The sequence below is a fragment of the Ciconia boyciana genome, chromosome 9, assembly GCF_034638445.1.
Source record: "Ciconia boyciana chromosome 9, ASM3463844v1, whole genome shotgun sequence".
In the NCBI taxonomy this organism is placed as follows: Eukaryota; Metazoa; Chordata; class Aves; order Ciconiiformes; family Ciconiidae; genus Ciconia; species Ciconia boyciana.
In genome coordinates, this window is record NC_132942.1 from 9,298,861 (window position 1) to 9,317,984 (window position 19,124).

The 19,124-nt window shown below is 45.2% G+C and overlaps 1 protein-coding gene across 3 annotated transcripts in view; it reads left to right on the top strand.

Moving 5' to 3' along the window:
* CYFIP2 (cytoplasmic FMR1 interacting protein 2) overlaps window positions 1–13,612 on the top strand; it is a 57,061-nt gene extending 43,449 nt beyond the window's left edge. For all 3 annotated transcript variants that reach the window (XM_072872020.1, XM_072872021.1, XM_072872019.1), the window contains exons 27-31: window positions 3,256–3,328; window positions 3,842–3,936; window positions 7,910–8,148; window positions 8,666–8,813; window positions 9,379–13,612. In XM_072872020.1, coding sequence (XP_072728121.1) covers window positions 3,256–3,328; window positions 3,842–3,936; window positions 7,910–8,148; window positions 8,666–8,813; window positions 9,379–9,546 — 723 coding nt within the window. In that variant the 3' untranslated portion in view covers window positions 9,547–13,612. The remainder of the gene's footprint in view (window positions 1–3,255; window positions 3,329–3,841; window positions 3,937–7,909; window positions 8,149–8,665; window positions 8,814–9,378) is intronic.
* Window positions 13,613–19,124: the final 5,512 nt, after the last annotated feature.

Below are 19,124 nucleotides of genomic sequence, written 5' to 3' on the forward strand. Positions count from 1 at the left end.
ATGGTGTGCATTGTCGCTTGGTCACTGACATCTGGGATTGCTGAAGGAGAATCTGAATACTGGAAGATCTAGATTTAATTCTTGGACCCAAAGCTACCCCTTTGTCCTGGTTTCGGCTGGGATAGTTAATCTTCTTCCTAGTAGCTGGTATAGTGCTGTGTTTTGGATTTAGTATGAGAATAATGTTGATAACACACTGATGTTTTAGTTGTTGCTAAGTAGTGCTCACACTAAATTAAGGACTTCTTACCTTCTCATGGTCTACCAACTGAGAAGGCTGGAGATGCACAAGAAGCTGGGAGGGGGCGCAGCCGGGACAGCTAACCCAAACTGGCTGTCCTGGTTTCGGCTGGGATAGAGTTGGTGTGTGGTGCTCAGTTGCTAGCTGGGGTTAAACCATGACACCCTTGGTCATCCTTCTCAGAAATAAAACCAACTGGAGCTTGTAAGCTCTCTGGGGCAGGGATTAATGCTTTTTTATATACATATTTGTACAGTGAGAAGTAGATTTGAGCCCTTTGCTCTTCTGGGGTGCCAGTGCAATGAAAAAAACCTGATAGATTCTAATGGTGATGAGGATAAAGCAATCCAACAGGAAGGAAGTCTCGGAAGAGCTGATGATAGATTTCCTATGACTTACTTTCACTGAAAACTTAGCTGGTATTGCCCCCCGCACAAGTCTTTTACACGTGCACAAGTCTCTCAGCCTCTCAGCTCATGTGATGCCCTTTCTGGTATGGTGCAAAGGCTATGTCTGAGTGCCACACATCTTCTTAGCTTCTAGGTTTTCACACAATAAATTTACTTTGTAATGAATTTACCTCACAGTTTGGCCCAGAGCCAACTGAGGAGTGTTCAATAACACAATTTTACATTAAAAATGCATATTTCATGTCATAATGGTTTTGGCAGGGTTGTTTCAGTTTTTCCAGAAATATTTCAGAAAGACTTCCCTAGCATAAGATGGGATTTCCAAGCAAAGCCAGAAAGTTTTGTTCAGAGCAAAACCAGAAGGAAGTTCAAAGATTCCAAGTTTTATCCAACCACAGAGCACAGGGAAAACTGAAAATCTCTGCATGTCCTCAAAATGAATATTTCTGCCCTTGCCTTTGCATTTTAACCCCAGATATAGAGACTTTTAGTTCCTGATATGGTGTATCAAACACATTCAGTGAGCAGTAGTTGGATAAGATTAAGAAAACTAGAGAGATGTGTATCACCTAGCAGCTTGGCTTGATCGTATAGAATGACCAGAGTTGCCAACTATATCCTGGCAGTTTCTGTTCCTTTTGTGGCTTCGTCACTGCTTTCTGCTGTTCTCAGTGTTGGATTTTATGCTGGATGTACTGCATTTGCCTTTTCCGTCCCATCTTTAAATGGACACTTAAGGGACACATGGTGGTTTCTTTTACAAATCCTTCATTTCAATGCAAAAACGTTCTTCCAGTCCCAGGAGCTGTACATCAGCAGTATACTGGCATTTTAGAATAGCAGAAAATAAAGAAAAGAAAAGAAGACGGTGAGAATTTGGGGGTCCCTTTAGGAAGGCTGCCCACCAAAGTCCATGTCTGCCCACTTTCCGTGCCAGCCAAAGTCTTTCCCTCTCTGATCCCGTTTTTCCACACAGAAATATATTCAGACTATAAAGCCATTTTGCATGCAGCGGGCACTGGTTCTCGCTTGCTGGAAGACGTCAGATGCGTAGAGCCATCACGTAACAATATTTTCCCTCTAATGGAGCTCTTATGCAGCAGGAGCAATTGCTTTTACGGTACAGTTATCTTCATAGCTGTCAGAATGATCTAAGGCTGGTGGTATTTGCTGGCAGAGACTGCTCTAGAGAAGATGCGTAGTCTGCTCCATTCGACCCCCTTTTTATTGTTTAAATTGAGGAATGAGGGGTTACTTTGGACTAAATTTCTAAGCACAATTCTTACTCTCAGGTAATGGGCCTTGGGGAAGAGATCTATTAATAACATGACTAATTTTGGGACAGATATCAGGTGAATGCAGGCTGCAAATGGTGAAAATACTCTCTTTATCAGAGGGAAACAGCAGTGAAAGAACATTCATCTAGGAACAAATAGTGTTTTGCAAACAAAATAACCAAGGTGACAGGCACATTCTGTTAGCGTCAGCATCTCTCTGCCCATGGAGGGGCCCCGGACTGTTCCTGTCCCTCCAGCACTGTGTCACAAACTGCACTCCCACAAACTCGCTCTCATCCCAGCATCCATGCGCCAGTACAGCCTCCTGCAGCTCCATGCTACACTGTCCTCTCCCTCTTGGCTGGAAGGTGGGGTATCCACCCGTGCATCCCAAACAGACCCAGCCGAGTCATTCCATCTGGACCCCAAATATCTTTTGCTGCGCTGTCATGACCTGCTTTCGAGTGTGTCTAAGTCTCTACAATAAGCTCAGAACTGAAAGCATGTCCTAGAACTAGACTTTGGTAGGAGCAAACTAATGCCTTGTCGTGACGCAATGCCTCTGTGTTAAACAGCTTTGGTTTCCTTGCTGCTGTTTCCCATTGCAGACTCGTATACAATGTATTGTCAGCCATCGCTCCTCAGTCTCCACCTGCCTATTTCTAGGTTTCTCCTCCTTGTGCATCTGTGTTTGGGATTATTTTTTCTCAAGTGCATCGGCATGCATTCTCTCAGGTGGCATCTCATGATGTTATTCCTCTCTGGACTTCTGTATTACTTTCCCTGGTGCCTACACCACTGGGATTCTGGTCTGATAGCCCTGGCCAAGAACACCATACGAACAACCAAATAATTTCAGACCAACATATTATGTACCTATTTGCAATACAGCCATGCATCACTATATTTTACATGTACACATCCTAAAATAACTAAGCCAAAGGGTAATTTCCACCTGGGCACTCTCTGTAAAAATAAACAGCAGGAAGTCATCGGGGTAAGATGAAACTGAAACCTCCATGTTCTTTATCCCCTCTTACTTGCAGTGCTAGTAAGTGGAACAGAAAATAAATATAAAGCTCTGGCCTTGTACAGGCAGGAGGTAACTTATTTGAGTTAAGGAAACTTCCTGGCTTAAGTTGAGAGGTATTTCTTCCAGTTTTAGTTCATTTAGGTTCAATCCATTGGAGTTACTACTGAACTGGGTTGGATTTGAATAGGTGCTGTAGACATGAATTGTTGTAGTGTTGCCCAGGCCCCTGAGCCATACACTCAACCCCTATAGGTATTTTTTAACTTACTTTATCTTTCTTTCTTCCTGCCTCAGTCCCAGGAAGAAGTTTGTGATTTGCTGCATGCTGCTCCCTTCCAAAATATTTTGCCCAGGGTCTACATCAAAGGTAAGAAGCTGAGAGGGAAGCAGTGGACAGACTCAGAGGTCTCTGCCCAGAAGCTGTTTCTCTCCCATTTCTGCTGACAATTAGTTCTGGCCCTGCTTCCCCCTCGCAATAGATAAGTGGATACAGCCAAAAGTCAGGTGGAAACAAATGCCAAGGGTGCATTTTCTGTAGCCTAGTTACAGACTGAAACCTTAGTCAGTTTGGGGGTTCCCTTAAGGTTTTAAAGCCATTTCACAGCCTCTGTGGAGGATGACAGCATGAAATGTCCATCTCAACAGGAGTGATCAGTAACAGGGACATGCTTTTGGACTTGTGTGATTAAGCTGCTGCTGAGACTGCAATCGCACATCCCTCCCTTCTCTGCATCACTGGTTCCCTCATTTGCTGTCGGTTTGGCTCACTGATCCAAAGTCTCGTTGGATGGTTGCTGGGGGGCAGCTCTGAGCAAACTCGGCGGAAATTGCGGGTCTCCACTTCCTCCTCTCATTTCACTGTTTGCTGCTCGCTTGACAGAAGGAGAACGCTTGGAGGTGCGCATGAAGCGTCTCGAAGCCAAGTATGCCCCACTTCACCTGGTTCCCTTAATAGAGAGGCTGGGCACTCCGCAGGTAAGGATTTCATTGAAAGGGATGGCTGTTGAAAATTCATAGCAGACCCCAGATGGCCTGTTTGGCCTTGGGAAAGTGATCCTTTTTTTTTTTCCCTCCCCAAAAAATACATCAATCTGACAAGAAAATCAGAATCCTTGCCCTAGCAGACACTTTGAAGGGAAATTTGTGATCGCGTCCAGAGATGGTGTGTTGCTGCCTCCGGTCTGGAGAGCTGGCGGGGAGCTGTAAGGCAAGCGTGCTAGAAGCCAGCTCTGAATAAGAACAACTCTGAAAAACTCTTCTTTTCCATTTTAAAAAGATGGAGAATTGCTGGGGTGGTTTGAGGGGAAACACTTCAGGGCTGTCCCTGACTTAATCAATTGCCATCACTTTTGGGGATCCCATTTTAGGGCTGCAGTGTGGTCCATTTTTAAGCTCATCCCTGTCAAGGAATACATCTGAGAATGGTTTCCCTCCTAGCACATGCTTAGAGCTTCAGCACATGCTTAAAATTATGGCTCCATTTAAGTGTCTTCTTGAGATGGGTCTCAGCTTGGAAAAGATCTCTTGTGCAGAAACTGAGTACTGATAAAAATATATCCATATATTGATCAATGTAATGGACAAAATTTGAGCTCCGTTGATACCAATAGCCAAACTTCCACTGCCTACTTAGTGGGGTTGATGGGATAAAAATGATTCAAAGTATTAAATGAATCAACACCCTTTTCCTGTAATGTATTGCTAAGGGAATGGAATGAACACTCCATTGTGTGAGGTGACAGATCTATGGCAGGCAGAAAGTTGTTGATTTTTTTTTTCTTGTTTTTCTGATGAATCAAGGACATTTTGAACTTTGCTTCATTGAAAATCGTATGAAACAAAGAAATTGGCTGGATAACTGAGGGCTTTGTCTTACTTTGTAGACACTTCTCTCACTTCCCATTGACTTCCTTTTAAAGGAGACACTCGAGAAAAAGAATTCACCTCTGTGTTTTTGTGTCTTTGTGTTGGTCTTTCTATCTCTCCTTCTTTCCATGCAAAATCATCATTGAAATCTGCTATTAGAGTCCACTCGTTGCTTATCCCTGCCATAGTTACGATGGTAATGAAAACAAAAGGTATTTCATGTCCCGCTAAAAATTAATTTTTCTGTAAACTGTTCCCATATTCATCACATGGGTACAGTTGAGTACCAGACCTTTTTTGAGCTCAGATGTAAATGAACACAAGAGTCACTTTCTGTAGGTGCCTCCGTAGCTTCTAAGCTTGCTCCTTACGCAGTTTTGGACATGCATTTTGGAAATGCAGTTTTGGACACAGGCCATACGGGACTTTTTCCTGCAGAACGCATAAGTGCCTTTTAGCAGTTATCCAGAATCTGAGTAGAAGTTGCCTGCTAGATGCCTCTCCCTAAAGGTGGCCCTGTGCATTTCATATAATTACATGCTGTGAAGGGGCTGAGCCAGAGACTGCAGTAGTTAGTGGGGCTCTGTCAGTCTTTGCAGGCTTTGGGTACGGTTCTTGCAAGCTTGCCAGTTAAGAAGCTGTAAAAGAGGTGTGGCACAACTGGATTTGTGCAATGGCAGAAAAACTGTCGGTGATTGTTGTAAATAATTGTTTTGCATTGGGAATCCAGAAGCAGCTGTTTGACAGGTGATTCATAAAGAACCAGGGGGGACAAAGTGGTTCATTAAAGGAATCCTCTCCCTTTTAATGCTGATCATAGGGGTATTTAGTAAGAGATTTTCAAAAGTGCTTGGTCAGTCTGATTTTTTCACTGGAAGTAATGGGAGCCTTTCCTTTTGAAGGCAGTTGAGCCAGCACAGTGGCATCCTCTGACAATTTATCTCGAGAGCACCCTTCCTCTCCTGATCTTAGAAATCAGCGGGACTCCAGACTGTGAGGCAGATCTGGCCACAAGACTAATAGCTCTCTATCTGCCTTCACCATGTTAGATATCTACCCAACGGTAGTAGTCCTGTATCAAAGACTGGTCTTACAGTGATGAATTTTAGAACCAAATTCTGTCTGTGAATGTGTACAACTGAGTGGCACTACATCCTTTGAGAGCCAGATGCATCCCTTTCTAGATTAAGATTTCTTCAGAAACAGTATACTAAGATCATTGGACTAGTTGTTCTCAAAAGCACCTGTTCTATCACTATATCTTAGCAAATAGCAATGCTAACACCTAATTTATATTTGAAATGGCTTTACTTCTACTGTATCCCCATTTTGCCATCACAGACTAGTGTGTGCAGATGCTAATCTGTACCCAAAAGAGCCTGGAGCAGGTGAGGAGAGAGAAAGTGTACAGCCTTTAGCTATAAAACAAGCTGGATAAAATAAATCTTTACTTGCTAAGCAAACATATGCAAGTGCATGCCACGAAACCGGTGATATCATTCCTGCATTTAACAGATCTAGGGATCCCAGATCCAATCTAGACTCTGCACAGCAATACAGCTTTCCCTTGATATTTGCTATTAGTTGAACATTAATTCATCCAAGGTTCCCAGAACGTCCTTGAAATTGTGGCACAAGCAGGAATTGTAACGCTTCTAATTTCAATAGCCACCAAACTAAAAATGCTTTAGGTTACTGCCAGCATAAACTAAGAGTCAGGAAAGGGGATGTGCAGGCACATTAATTTTTTTTTTTTTAAAGTGAAATAAAGACGACCCAAGTAAACCGAGCATAATTCATGTTCTTAATGTCTGGCCAGGACACGTGCCTGCCCGTTGTACCAGATGCTCTGAGCCCCCATCGTGATTCTGATCAGGATGATGTTTTTATAGGCATTACAGGGACAGCTGGAAATGGAGCAAATGCTTAAAAACTATTTAAAGCTTCAGGAAGTCCTCTGGCGTAGGCAGGGGGTCGGTAAATGTCACGCTTGCTCTGCATGCCTCTGCCAAAGTGGTGAGAGGGGTAAAAGGCTCTGCCTGTGGGGCCAGGGCACTGTGGCAGCCGCTCATCTACCGGGGTGAGCACAGCAGAGCCAGAGCCTCCCACAGCCACAGGCTTGACTCTAACAGCACTCAGCTCCCATTTCCCGTGTTATTTTTGGCAGCGCTGCAAAGAGAAGTCAGTAATGCCGCTGGAAATGGCAAGAAATGGGGCAGCTAAGAGGATATCAAGGCAGCGAGCAAACTCCATGCTTGTACCCCAGCCCCACTCAGTCAGCTCAGTGGGGTCAGTGCTCCCATGCTGGGGGGAGGTCCTGCTTGCTTATTTTAAAATGCACATTTTTTTCCTCTGGGGGAGCAATGGGGCTGAAATGCTTTTAATTTTCCTCTAGTGTAAAAGCCAAATGAACTCCATCCAATGGAGCCATTCCAGATTTGTATATGTAAATCTGAGTGTGGATGTCACAGAAATTCTCCACACGTGTAAAGCTTCCACATCTGGAAAAAAATATTATTTGACTTTCTTATAAACCACAGGTTTTCCAGTATTAAGGTTCCGGTGGCTTCTCATCGTCCTCAGAGCTTTTTAACCCTAACTGCAAAAGAAATCAAGAAAGCCATGGACTATCTACATTTTAAAGAGATGATGGCAATATCCTGGGAAGCAAAATGTCCCTGTTCTCTCCTGTTTTATTTTCATAATCTGCAGAAATCATGAAATTAAACCCAGCAACACTAAGCAGCACTAATAGAACAGCATGCTAGCAGAATTAAGGATCAGTATTTCTGATCAGAGCTTTGCCTTCAACTTTTGTTTTCTGACGTACGTAGTTATTTCAAAAGGTACTTAGGTTGGTGAAATATAATTGAGCACAATATTAAGTCTTCTTCCATTTGAGGGATGAGTATTCTCTGGTGGGGAGTACCATAGGAGCAGCCATCAGAGGTAAGGTTGGACCTTGCATGGAATGTGTGTTAACTTTGAAAGAGCCAAGGAGACTGGGAAGCGTTAAGTCCAGCGAGAGGGTCCGTCTGTATTACATCGTCACTTCTGTTTCTTTGGTTGTCCTCCTCCTCAGCAAATAGCCATCGCCCGGGAGGGTGACTTGCTGACCAAGGAGCGGTTATGCTGCGGGCTGTCCATGTTCGAGGTGATCCTGACGCGAATTAGGAGCTACCTGCAGGACCCGATCTGGCGTGGGCCACCCCCGACAAACGGGGTCATGCATGTGGACGAGTGTGTGGAGTTTCACCGGCTCTGGAGTGCCATGCAGTTTGTGTACTGCATCCCTGTGGGCACCAACGAGTTCACTGCAGAGTAAGTGTCCGTCAGCCAGCTCTGCCGTTAGTGCTGCTCATGAGCTAGCGGGGCCAGCAAGCCCCCAGGATGTCCTCAGCTGCAGCGATAGCCTCAGCCAGTGCAGGGGTGGAGGGGGAACGTGGGTCCTTGAAGAAAGGAGTTTGTTTGCATGGACATAAAGAGATGCCCAGAGAGCTTTCTATCTGAACAGCTAGGGAAAAGAGCAATGTAAAGGGACATGCCCAAGGTGACATGCAGAAGGACGTGGGTGGATGGGCCAACAACCCAAGTCAGAGGCTAGGTCCTCATCCATTTTACCCTGTGATGCACCCTGCACAGCCTGGCCCTGGTGTAATTCTGTGTGTCTCCTTCTGAGTTCATTTTCTCTAGGTGTGTACCCACTTTCTAGGAGTAGGACTGAATCTGATTTCCCTGGGAATTCACCAAGGAAAATTCCTGGTGCCATGGTAGGAATTCTCTTACCTAACTCTATCTTGTCATCTCTCCCCACCCCATCACCCTGTCCTCCTTCCAGGCAGTGCTTTGGAGATGGTCTGAACTGGGCAGGTTGCTCTATCATTGTTCTCCTTGGACAGCAACGGCGCTTTGACCTCTTTGACTTCTGCTACCACCTGCTGAAGGTGCAGAGGCAGGACGGGAAGGATGAAATCATAAAAAATGTGGTAAGTTGAAGGGTGAGGTCCCAAAGGACCTGAACCAGCACACTTCTCTCTGTTTTCTATCCTGCTTTGTCCAAACTCATAAATTACAGCCTTGCCCAGTGTTAACCTTATTCAAGCTGGACACACTCGCTGTGAGATTTCCATCTGCAATCTCAGCAGAGAGGCCAAGGTTTTAATTGGCTTGACAATCAAATCTTTTTTTTCTCCCAAAGCTTTTCCCTTCTTCCTCGGGTTGGGAAGCTGGAGCTGAGAAGCTGGTATTTCCAGCAACCATCCTGTGATCTCAGTGGCTTTATCAATAAGCAGCTGGGAGTCTAGACTTTAGAACGGTTAACTTAGGACCACTCACTGACCTTGTTAATGCTCTGTCTTGAGTCATCAAATCCTATAATGAAGTGAGTCACCGGTCCCTGGGAGGTGCTAAGTGGAACTGTAATACGTGTTATAGCTGCTTTGTTTTAGCAGAGGTTTCCAGCAGCAGGGCAGAGGTACTGGTACTTTCTAGCTGGTCAGATGACCTAAGACTCTCTTCACCTACTGTTTTTCTCCCTCACCATCCCTCCAGCCCTTGAAGAAGATGGCCGACAGGATCAGGAAGTATCAGATCCTGAACAACGAGATTTTTGCCATTCTGAACAAGTACATGAAGTCAGTGGAAACAGACAGTTCCACGGTGGAGCACGTGCGCTGCTTCCAGCCCCCAATCCACCAGTCGCTGGCCACCACCTGCTAGTGTGGACACTGACCCCGCACGGGTTAGGAAGGGAGAAGGGACTGAACCCAGAACAGCTGGGAGGGGTAAACTCGACGGCATGAGACCTGGCAACAAAGTAAGACTGGGTATGCCTACTACACACGAGGATGCATCTTCCCATCCGGCCCTGTTTGAGTGCATGTTCTTCTGTACCATCCCTGTGATTGGTTTTACTTGTAGCTTTCAGACTTGGGGGTGGGTGGGGGCAGGCGGGCGAAATGTGCTTTTCTTCCATGAAGTGGTCCAGTTTTTCCCTGTGATTCATCCAGTCGAACACATCACTCTGAAGCCATATTGCAGCCCTAAACGTGGGGGTCCTGATGGAAGAGCTCCATGCTTCCGCAGCACCGGGAGCCCACTCCCACTGCAGAAGCAATGGGGCAAATCAACACCCCCCAATGACATGTGCCACCAGCCATGGAGCAGGAGGGTCTGAAGACAAGCCTCTGATTCACTCTTTGGGGGGAAAGAAGGAATGAAGGCAGGATGTCACCTATGGCAGCACCCCAAGGATCAAGTGATGGGCGCAGAGGAGCCGTGCCGGGCTGGTCTTGGATGGCTGCATGCCCCAGGCTGGGGCTAGCTTCGTGCTCCCTGCCGCATTGTTGGCCTTTCTAGCATCTGTTAAAGGGAGCTTTGGCACCTGGGTTTCAGAATAGCAATGATGTAGTCGCCAAATAACTCCTCAGCACTTCAGAGAGCTGGGGAAAGAGAAAATGGCCTGTTTTTTTCCCTGCTATGCGACATCCACTTATTTTAATGCAAAGGGTTCTCCCCCGAAGACACATCTTCCATGGACAAAACAAGATTTCTTACGGACTACAGAAGAGGCGGCATTCATGTGAATGTGCTCCTGAACATATTAATTTGGGTGGAAATAATCACTGGTCCTGACAGGAAGCAGGTGTAGGTACCTCGAACATATGTGATCTTTGATCTTCGGCCAAGGATGAGAGCTGGGGTGTGTAATTTGTGTATGTTCTGGGATGCTATTTTCCCTTCTTTTAGACAAATTCCTAGTGGCACAGCAACCAAATATCTTTCTTCAGAGAATGATGACTATGAGCAGGGCTTAGGAAACTTCCCATCACTCAGAAATGATGTGATTGTTTAGAAGAGGTGAAATACAGGATAAGCATTAAAAAGTACCCAGAATTTTCCAGGTTTAAAGGCATTCAGAGGGAACACTGGAGTCTGTTTCCTTTTCCAACTCAGCTAATCTAAGATCCCTGGATATTGAGAACAAATTCAGTAGGAACTTCAAGAAGGATTTAATAACTCATGGTCTTCCCTGCATCCCCTCAGTAGTGTCATTGAAGTGATACAAAAGCTTGTGCTTGAAGTTAAAGGAGATCAAACCACATGCTCCAAGAGACAATGATGCTAGCCTCACCACTGGCAATATTTTGATTTCTCAGCTTTAGCCAGGTCACAGCAGATAATTGCTGTTACAGTATACAGATGTGATAATATATATTCCTTTCATGCATTTCATCATGCCTTGTAAACTGCATGCTATTACAGATGTTAAAAAGGCAGAGCCTGGGCATTTATTCTCTCAGAGGGAACATATAATTAATTAGTAGAAATGTCCCAGCTGGAGTATTTTGTCTTAGGAAACAACAGCCAGCAAACTACTATTAGCAAGAGGAGATCTTGCTGGGTGGGATTAATTTGTTCTCCCAGACGCTCACCACCTACTCCCTTGATAATCAATACGTACCCCACACGTGAAGAGTGCTGGACACTTTCACACCTTGAGTTTCCTTCACTTACCAAGCAGATGTTTAAACTGCAGGGAGGAAATTGTGCAGCACAGTAATCTGAAAGTAAAATGAAATCTCATGAAGTCTGGCTGAAATCTGTGAGTGGCAGGGAAGGACCCAGCCCAGCAAGGCGAGTTGTTTCCTCCATGTCGGGAGGAGGAGCAGGAGAAGAGCATCTGGGACTCGATGACACTGCAGGGCTCTTGCTCTCTATTTACTCTTCCACTAAGGATGTCAGTTCTGGTTTTCCATCATATTCCAGCACTTCTACACTACTGGAGTGAGGGTATCTACAGATATATATTTTTAAAAGGAAGAGGAGAATCAAGCACTTTATTTTTTGAGGAAAACAAGATACGAGGAAGATAGATCCAGCCAAGATCCTATTTTTTCCTGACCTAAATAGTAAGTGCTTGTTATTTTGGTATGAAAGTGTTGCTGAAAAGGTGGCACAAGTCCCTGTCTGGCTCTCAGAGCCACCTCTGGGCACAGCACAAATTAAATGTCCTATTGCGTCTGACATGTTATGGGATGTTGGAGTCTTCTCAGAAACCAGCATGAGCAAGAAGTTAATACAAAAGGATGAACTGTACCACACGGCCCAGTCACAGCTACCTAGACAAAATAGGATATAGTAAGGTGAATTTAAATGCCTGTTTTCATCTGTTTAGGTCTGGAGTGAGTCATGAGATATTTTACCTAAACATGAATATCACTTTGAAGTCTTTTGCTGTAGTTTTGCCATAATAATTATCTGAAACCCTGCAAAACACAGTTGCATGTACTTGAAAGAACAGGTAGATAAAATCTATTTCTTGCCCTCAGATTTGCTGGCAAAAAAGTAAAATCCCGTAAGATTCTGAGGGATTAAATGTTTTGAGCGAAATGTCCAAAGTGCATGAAGAAAATGTAAAGTGTTTTTGACTGTAGAGTGTATGCAGATGTTTTGCCTTGTTGCTCAAGTAGTATGAGATATCAGCTAGGAATAATCTTACGGTCTTCATTTCTGAGATTTGATGTTATTGTCCTTTTATTATCTAAAGGATCCAAATAGTCTTTAGCTTCAGTTCTCTAACCCTCCTTGACTGTGTATGAGAAAGAGGTCCAGGCTTATGTCTTTAAAGAACTCCATGAAAATGGTATTTTTTTCCTCCTAGCCTTTTTTTTAATGTCATAATTGTTAATGGAAATAGGGAGCAAATTTGTAACCCTAGGGCTAAATAGTAACAGATTGCCATGGGGTTGGGCATATTCTCCACACTTGCAGACTTTCTGCTAAGTTTGGGTGTCTTCCTTGCAGATATGCTCTAATCCTATAGTTTTCAGCCTTTTACAATCTGCAGACCCCTAATTTTTTTCCTAGGGAAATGTGGACACCTGTCTGGATACTTTAAGTCCACTGACTATGGGCTTGTTTTTTTACCTACATTTTCCTGCTTACTCTGAAGTAGTCTGCAAACTCCCCAGGATTTACCAGCCACCACTTGGAATGTCTACTTCAAAGACAAGTTGTTGGCTCAATACAGGAATTACAGGGGGGAGAAAGGATGACCTGTGTCATGAATGAAGTCAGACTAGGTTATTTTAATGTTCCCTCCAGCTTTGACATTATAAAATGTGACTATTGGCAGTGCACATGCCTTTCTTGGATGATGCTACACTTGACTTTCAATGATACAATAGAAAGGGGAAGCAAACTAGTTCAAGCTCAGCACTTCAATGGTTTTCCTTTTAAACTCTGACAGCACTTATTAGCATTGAACAACATGTTAGTCCTTTTTCTCCTGCATTACTCCAGTCCAGTAGGTTCATGTGTGTTTGAGAACAAAAGAAAAAAGAATTGAAGGTGTAAAAAAACCAAGAAAATATTCTCAAAAACTCTTGTCAAATGTACCATATTTGTATGAAAAGCTGCTTGAGTTATTTTGTACAATGAATTTTATTTATGGTGAGGTATATTTACGCTCGTGATCTGATACAGTGTTAAATTTTTGATCCATATTTGCTATGCAGCTGAAGATGATATTTTGGTTTTGTATTATTATTTTTTGCTGTTGTTCTAAAATTCAGCTAACAGAAGCTTCCATCTCTATTAGAAATGCTTCTGCAAGAGTAAAGCATCTGGTACATGGTGATATGTCCCGTAACACAGCAACCAACAGTGTGTACAACAAATGTGGGATGACTTTTGTGATGAAGAGAAATAAAAATTGGGCTCATTCATGAAATGGGCAGACTTTACCTTGTGGTGTCATCATCATTGTGGTAACTGTTATTTGGTGAAAGCCTCTGATTGCACCTGGCACAAAGAAGAAGCTAAGAGGAATAATGGCAGTGTTTTGTTGATAAAAACACCAAAGCAAAAAAACGAAGCTTTGTGGCCAACACCAAAACAAATGAATTTTCTTATCAAAAAGTTCATTATTTTTGAGAAAAACATCCTTCCACAAGAAATTTTCATTTGAAAACTTGTATAAGAGGGCTGGGGGAGGGAAAATTATATCATTATTTTTAATAGAATTTGACAGGCCCTACTCAAAACAAAGCTAAACTGAGGAGCTAATTTCCTCTCATTACCACAGCCTTGTCAACTCAACAGGGGCCTTTTTATTCTAGGAGACTCTGCTTGCTATTTTTTTCCAAATTTCCATTTGAAACCATTCTTAGGTTTGTGTTAAAATAATCGGAGGAGCAGCAGTGGTTGTTGACTGCAGAAGGAGCAGTGGGAACCTAGGGGAAAAGACCTTCTGGGAGCTGAGGAATTAGGGTGAAACAACCAATGTGGATCTATGGGAGTGGGAGCACCTATACTTCAGCTCTAGACAAAATACTGTAACTGATGTTCCCTTTCATAGCTTCTTCCCAAGGTTTCCTCATGGGAACAGCTTCCTAGCTTAAGAGGAATAAAAATGCAATGATTCTTTGCATAAAATTGGAAGTGAACTTTACACCATGACCCAGCAGCTCTGTTGATCTTTCCGATGTGCTTTAAGTCATGGGACACGTGATGTGCCTGCAGCTTTGTGTGTAACATACTGCTGCGGAGGACTGTTTGCCCGATGGTTGAAAGTTGCCCAATGTTTACTGATTTCAACATGGTTCTGCAACACAGAATGGCAGAGAGGAGAGCAGGACTTTCTTCCTGACTCAGCCACTGATACTAGGCAGGTTGTTTGGTTTTCATCCTTTCCTCCATCAAGATTTCTTTTTTTCTTCTTTTTTTTTTTAAACTCATTTTAGCTGCTGTCTCGTGGACATCCCAGTACTAACACCAGCCCTAAGAAGTGCCGAGGGCTCACAGGCTGCATGGTCTCACCTGGAGCCAGAAGCAATACTTGCTTTGAGTATCAGGGTCCAAGACTCTGAATTTTGGACAACCAACCCTAAGGGACCAGCATCAAAGATACAGGCCCACATCTTTCTTCTTCCTAATGTTTCTAAACATGTTAACATCTTCAGATTAAAGGCACTTCACCAATGTGAAGAAAAGTTCATTAATGATTGTTTTATTCTTTCAAAAGCATAACAAAATGACCGTTTCTGTGACCCCTTCTGCAAGCCAGGATTGCCTTTCACATCTAGTTTTGCTTGATTTAGAGTTCTGATGCAAACACCTGGCAGATAAGAGGTCTGCAAACAAATGATCTGCTGATTACATGTCACTTCACCTCACGGCACCCACTGCTGCTCTGATGCCTTAAGGCCTCCGATGCCAGCTGAACATATCCACTTCCTATCCATCACCAACCCACCACTCCCGTTCTGCCAACATACACGGTTTATGGGGCCACAGTGACCTGGGTCACTGAACTGATCCGGATAAAAAATTTAACAACCCTGGGAGAAACAAGTTGGGGTGTGTTTTATGGCCTAATGACCCTGGATCACTCAGCTGCTCCACAGCACAGACCCACAGGTATGTGCACTGGCACAAGGAGAGCAGTACAAGGGTGGGAACCCACCATGGGCGTGATGGGCTTGGGAATGCTCCATGTTGGTGGTGGTGTCTGAACTCTTGTAGCACGAAATGACAGCCTCAGCCACTGCAGACACGGTTACCGTGAGACAGGCTGAATTAAAAGCTGTCTGCTCAACACAGTCCAGTCTTTCAAGCTTTGAGCATCCTTTCATGTAGTGCTGCAATCATCTGAACACCAGGCAATTCCCTTAACCCCTACACAATCAGGTCATTGTCAGAAAGAGAAGGATTTACCCTCTCTTTGAAGCAGCAAACAGCTCCTTGGAGCCCTCAAACTATACAAAGCCATAGCAGAATGTTGCAACCCTGTTCTGAAAGTTTCCACAGAAACTGTGCCTAGCAGACATCCAAGGGCAAAAGTTTCCATCACCTGTTAGCAGGATACTTCCACCATTATTTGTAACACAGGACAATTGATACCCAGTATTTTTCCATATTTTTTTCCAGACCAGAAGAGATGAGCAGAGAAGAGCAGAGGAAAGAAAAGCCTTTTGATGTTGCTAAAGAGGTTATTTGCTTGCAAAGCTGTCTTGCTCTGCCCCCCGGATTCCAGTCAAGTTTTTTGGCCTGGAAACCAGTATTTCAGGAGGAACTGCATTGTTAGAGGACAAGCTGCTAAGGAAGACTCCCTGATTTCTGATGAGTTATTTTTACAGAAACATCTGATGTGACTATCAACCAGTGAGGTCACAGCTTGGAGCTAAATTCCCTTAATTACAGCCTTCCCATTAAAATGAGGATATGAAGCAATAAAAGAGGCATTGGTTGCATCCCTGCTTTATTGTTATCAGTCTCAACTTGCCCTTGACTCAGCGTAGTAGGCAATTCCATGCCAATCCTACCTGGCTTTCAACTCCCATATTGCCATACACAGCCTTGCTAAATCCATCAAATGCAACTCCTGTGACCTAGTGATTTTATATACCAAACCCCTGCAGCCCCTGCACCAGAGAGAAATACATGACACACTTGTCCCCATGGTTGATTGCAAGATCTGACTGAAGCTTCTCCCACGGTGGTGACAACTAGGCACGCTCCTTCCCTGATGCCTGATAGAGTCAGCTTGCGCTGCAGCATCCCCTCCTTTTGGGATCTCTTCCCTGTTGTGTCTCCTCTCTTCCCAGAACTGAGAACAGCTTCTCTTGGTCATCTCACCCCTTGTCAAATCTGGCAAAAGTGGCCCATGGGGTCAAATATCTTTGGGGATGAAGTGGGGTGCATAAACACACACGTATGTGGTCACATTAGCCCTTTCCTACAGGAAATCAAGCTGACAGGGGAAAGTAAAGCTGTGGCCCAAAGTGCCTTTTGCTTTTGACTGCACCACCCCCTCTGCTATGGCAGTCATTTATGAGGTTGCACCACGACCAAAAAGATGATTATAACCCCAGATCCCTTCCATAAAAATTTGCTCCCTCCCTAACACCTCTCTGTGTGCAGTGGGGAACTGTGCTCAGCACAGATGTCAACAACGCTCACCCATAAAGGCTGGGAAATTATTTTGGATGCAGTTTAACTGCCAATAACCACATCACCATTAGGACTCCCCAGCTACGAGCAAGACCTCAGGGTGTTCGAGAAGGTCCAGCAAAGGGGAGAGCCCCACAGTGCCCCTGAGCACCGAAGCGAGCAGGCAGAGCCGCCTGCGAGGGGACAGGGAACACGAATTCCCCCAGCCAGCCGCAGGCAGTCAGCACTGCAAGCACAGCAACACTTGTCCCACTCCGCCATCACCTCGGTTTCTGCAATCAGCCTCATATTCATATATTGCATGAATAGCTCTTAACCAGCATCAGTGAGTAAATTTACTAAATAAAGGCCAAATCCTGCCATCGTTGGCTTGCCCAGGGTGCCTTTTGCCTGCCTAATATGTAACAGCAGCAGAAGTTGCTCCCAGACCACTGATAAATCAGCGCGCGTTTCATTTCCTACATCAAAACCCTCTGCCACACGATTTGGATTGATTATCAAGTGCTCCTGTGATAAAGGGGAGGACATGGGATTTGGCTGGCACAGTCTCTCCCAGCCAGTGACCCGCAGGTCTGTGACTGATGAGCAGACCCGATTAAAATCAAATGACTCACAAAACACTTGAACATTACATTTGCTGGAGAGAACAGTTCCACAGAGATAGGATCAGGCACCGAGTGAAGGAGCCATGCGGTGCTAGCAATGCTGCAGCTTCATGGTCTAAGGGCAATTTCTGTAGTAACAGGTAATATATTTTAGGGGGGAAAAAAGGCAAATTTTCAGACATGTTCAGATCCTGCAGATCTGATCTTACATCTTTATATTGTGTTATAAGAGATATCATTTCTACCTATAAATGTGGGCTTGCTGAAGAAAAGCTATTGGTTTTACTTATCTCTACTGACCTACAGCAAAATCTGGCTAATGGCTCCTGCTGCAACGAAAGGGCTTTTGTATCTGCAGTAGGTTTCTGCGTACACACAGCCACTGCACACAAACACAGGAATGGAGGACGTCGGCAGAGGAGGGTGGGGATGAAGGCAAAACACACTGGTGCGCAACACGTTCCGAAACGTTCACATGCTAATATTAGCAAGAGAGGCTTCAGCTGCAGTGGGATGGGGAGTTGATGGGGGAGCTACAGCCCCCGATCTATAGTACGGGCTGAATCACATGGCCGTGATGAGGCTTACCAACTCAATAGTCACAAAATAAAAGTGTGTAAAATGAGTTTAAGTGATGGAGGAGCCCATGGGCTGGAGCTGACTTTCTCAGGGCTGGGGTTCAGCGTGGAGGCAGCTAAGTCTTAAATCACAGCTGCTGCTGCTGGTGAAATTGTGTCCTTGGTCTCAGATCTCCTTTTGCACAACACTACAGCACAAGAGTGCCCTTGTCATTACACACCCGTCTTTTGTTGATTTTCTTTTTCAAATGCACCTTTTCCTGGAGCCTGGCCTTTCTCACTACAACTTAAAAGTCAGGAAGGTCCATTAGGGAAATTTGGCCTGACCTTCAGCAGAGAACATGCCTTTGCCCAGCGAGTACATGATGCAGGGAACTCCGCACCCACTGCAAAACTTCCATTAGGATATATCCATCCTCCCTAGACCTCTACACGTTTCTCAGTCCCCCGACCTTGTCCTTCAGTCCTACAACCTACTGCACACAGCCACAGTACTAAGTGGAGAATAATAAACACTAATGCTTGAAGCAACAGGACACTTTCTGAAATGTTTCCTTGATATATTAACTGCCGTTAGAGTCTCTTTTGGTAAGAGGAGGTATCTTCAGGAGTACAAACACCGTTCAGGATTTCATTTCTCGTTTACTTTTAATTTCTGTTCCACCGCTCTCTGCGCACGTATAAAGCCCACAGCTTTGCAGCACGCACAACGCGCCCAGCGTACGCCCCGTGTCCCACCGCTCAGCCACTGCAGCTGGGCTCGCACACCACCTCACCAGAAGCGCAGCCTCCCGCTTCCACAGCGCCTTCTCCCAGCCGCTGCAATAAGAAAAACCCACTCCAGAGCAGAAACCCCCGTCTGGGCTGAGCCAGGAGAGCCTCGTCCCGGGCCTGTGCGAGGGCTGTTGACCCCACCTGCTGCTGCCACCCTACCCTCCTCCTCTCCCGCTCCAGCCCCGAGCAGGCAGGGGGCACGGGGCCAGGGCGGCAGCGGGGCTGTGAGCCGGGGCTGGGGCGCAAGGGTTACGCGGCCCGGCGGCTTGCCCAGGGCAGCGTGCAAGGCTTCCGCGGGCAGCTGCGGCCGGCGCCCCGAGCCCAGCGACGGGCCGGCCCCGTCCCGGGGGAGGAGCCGGCCGGGCGGGTGTGCTGCAGCCCGGCC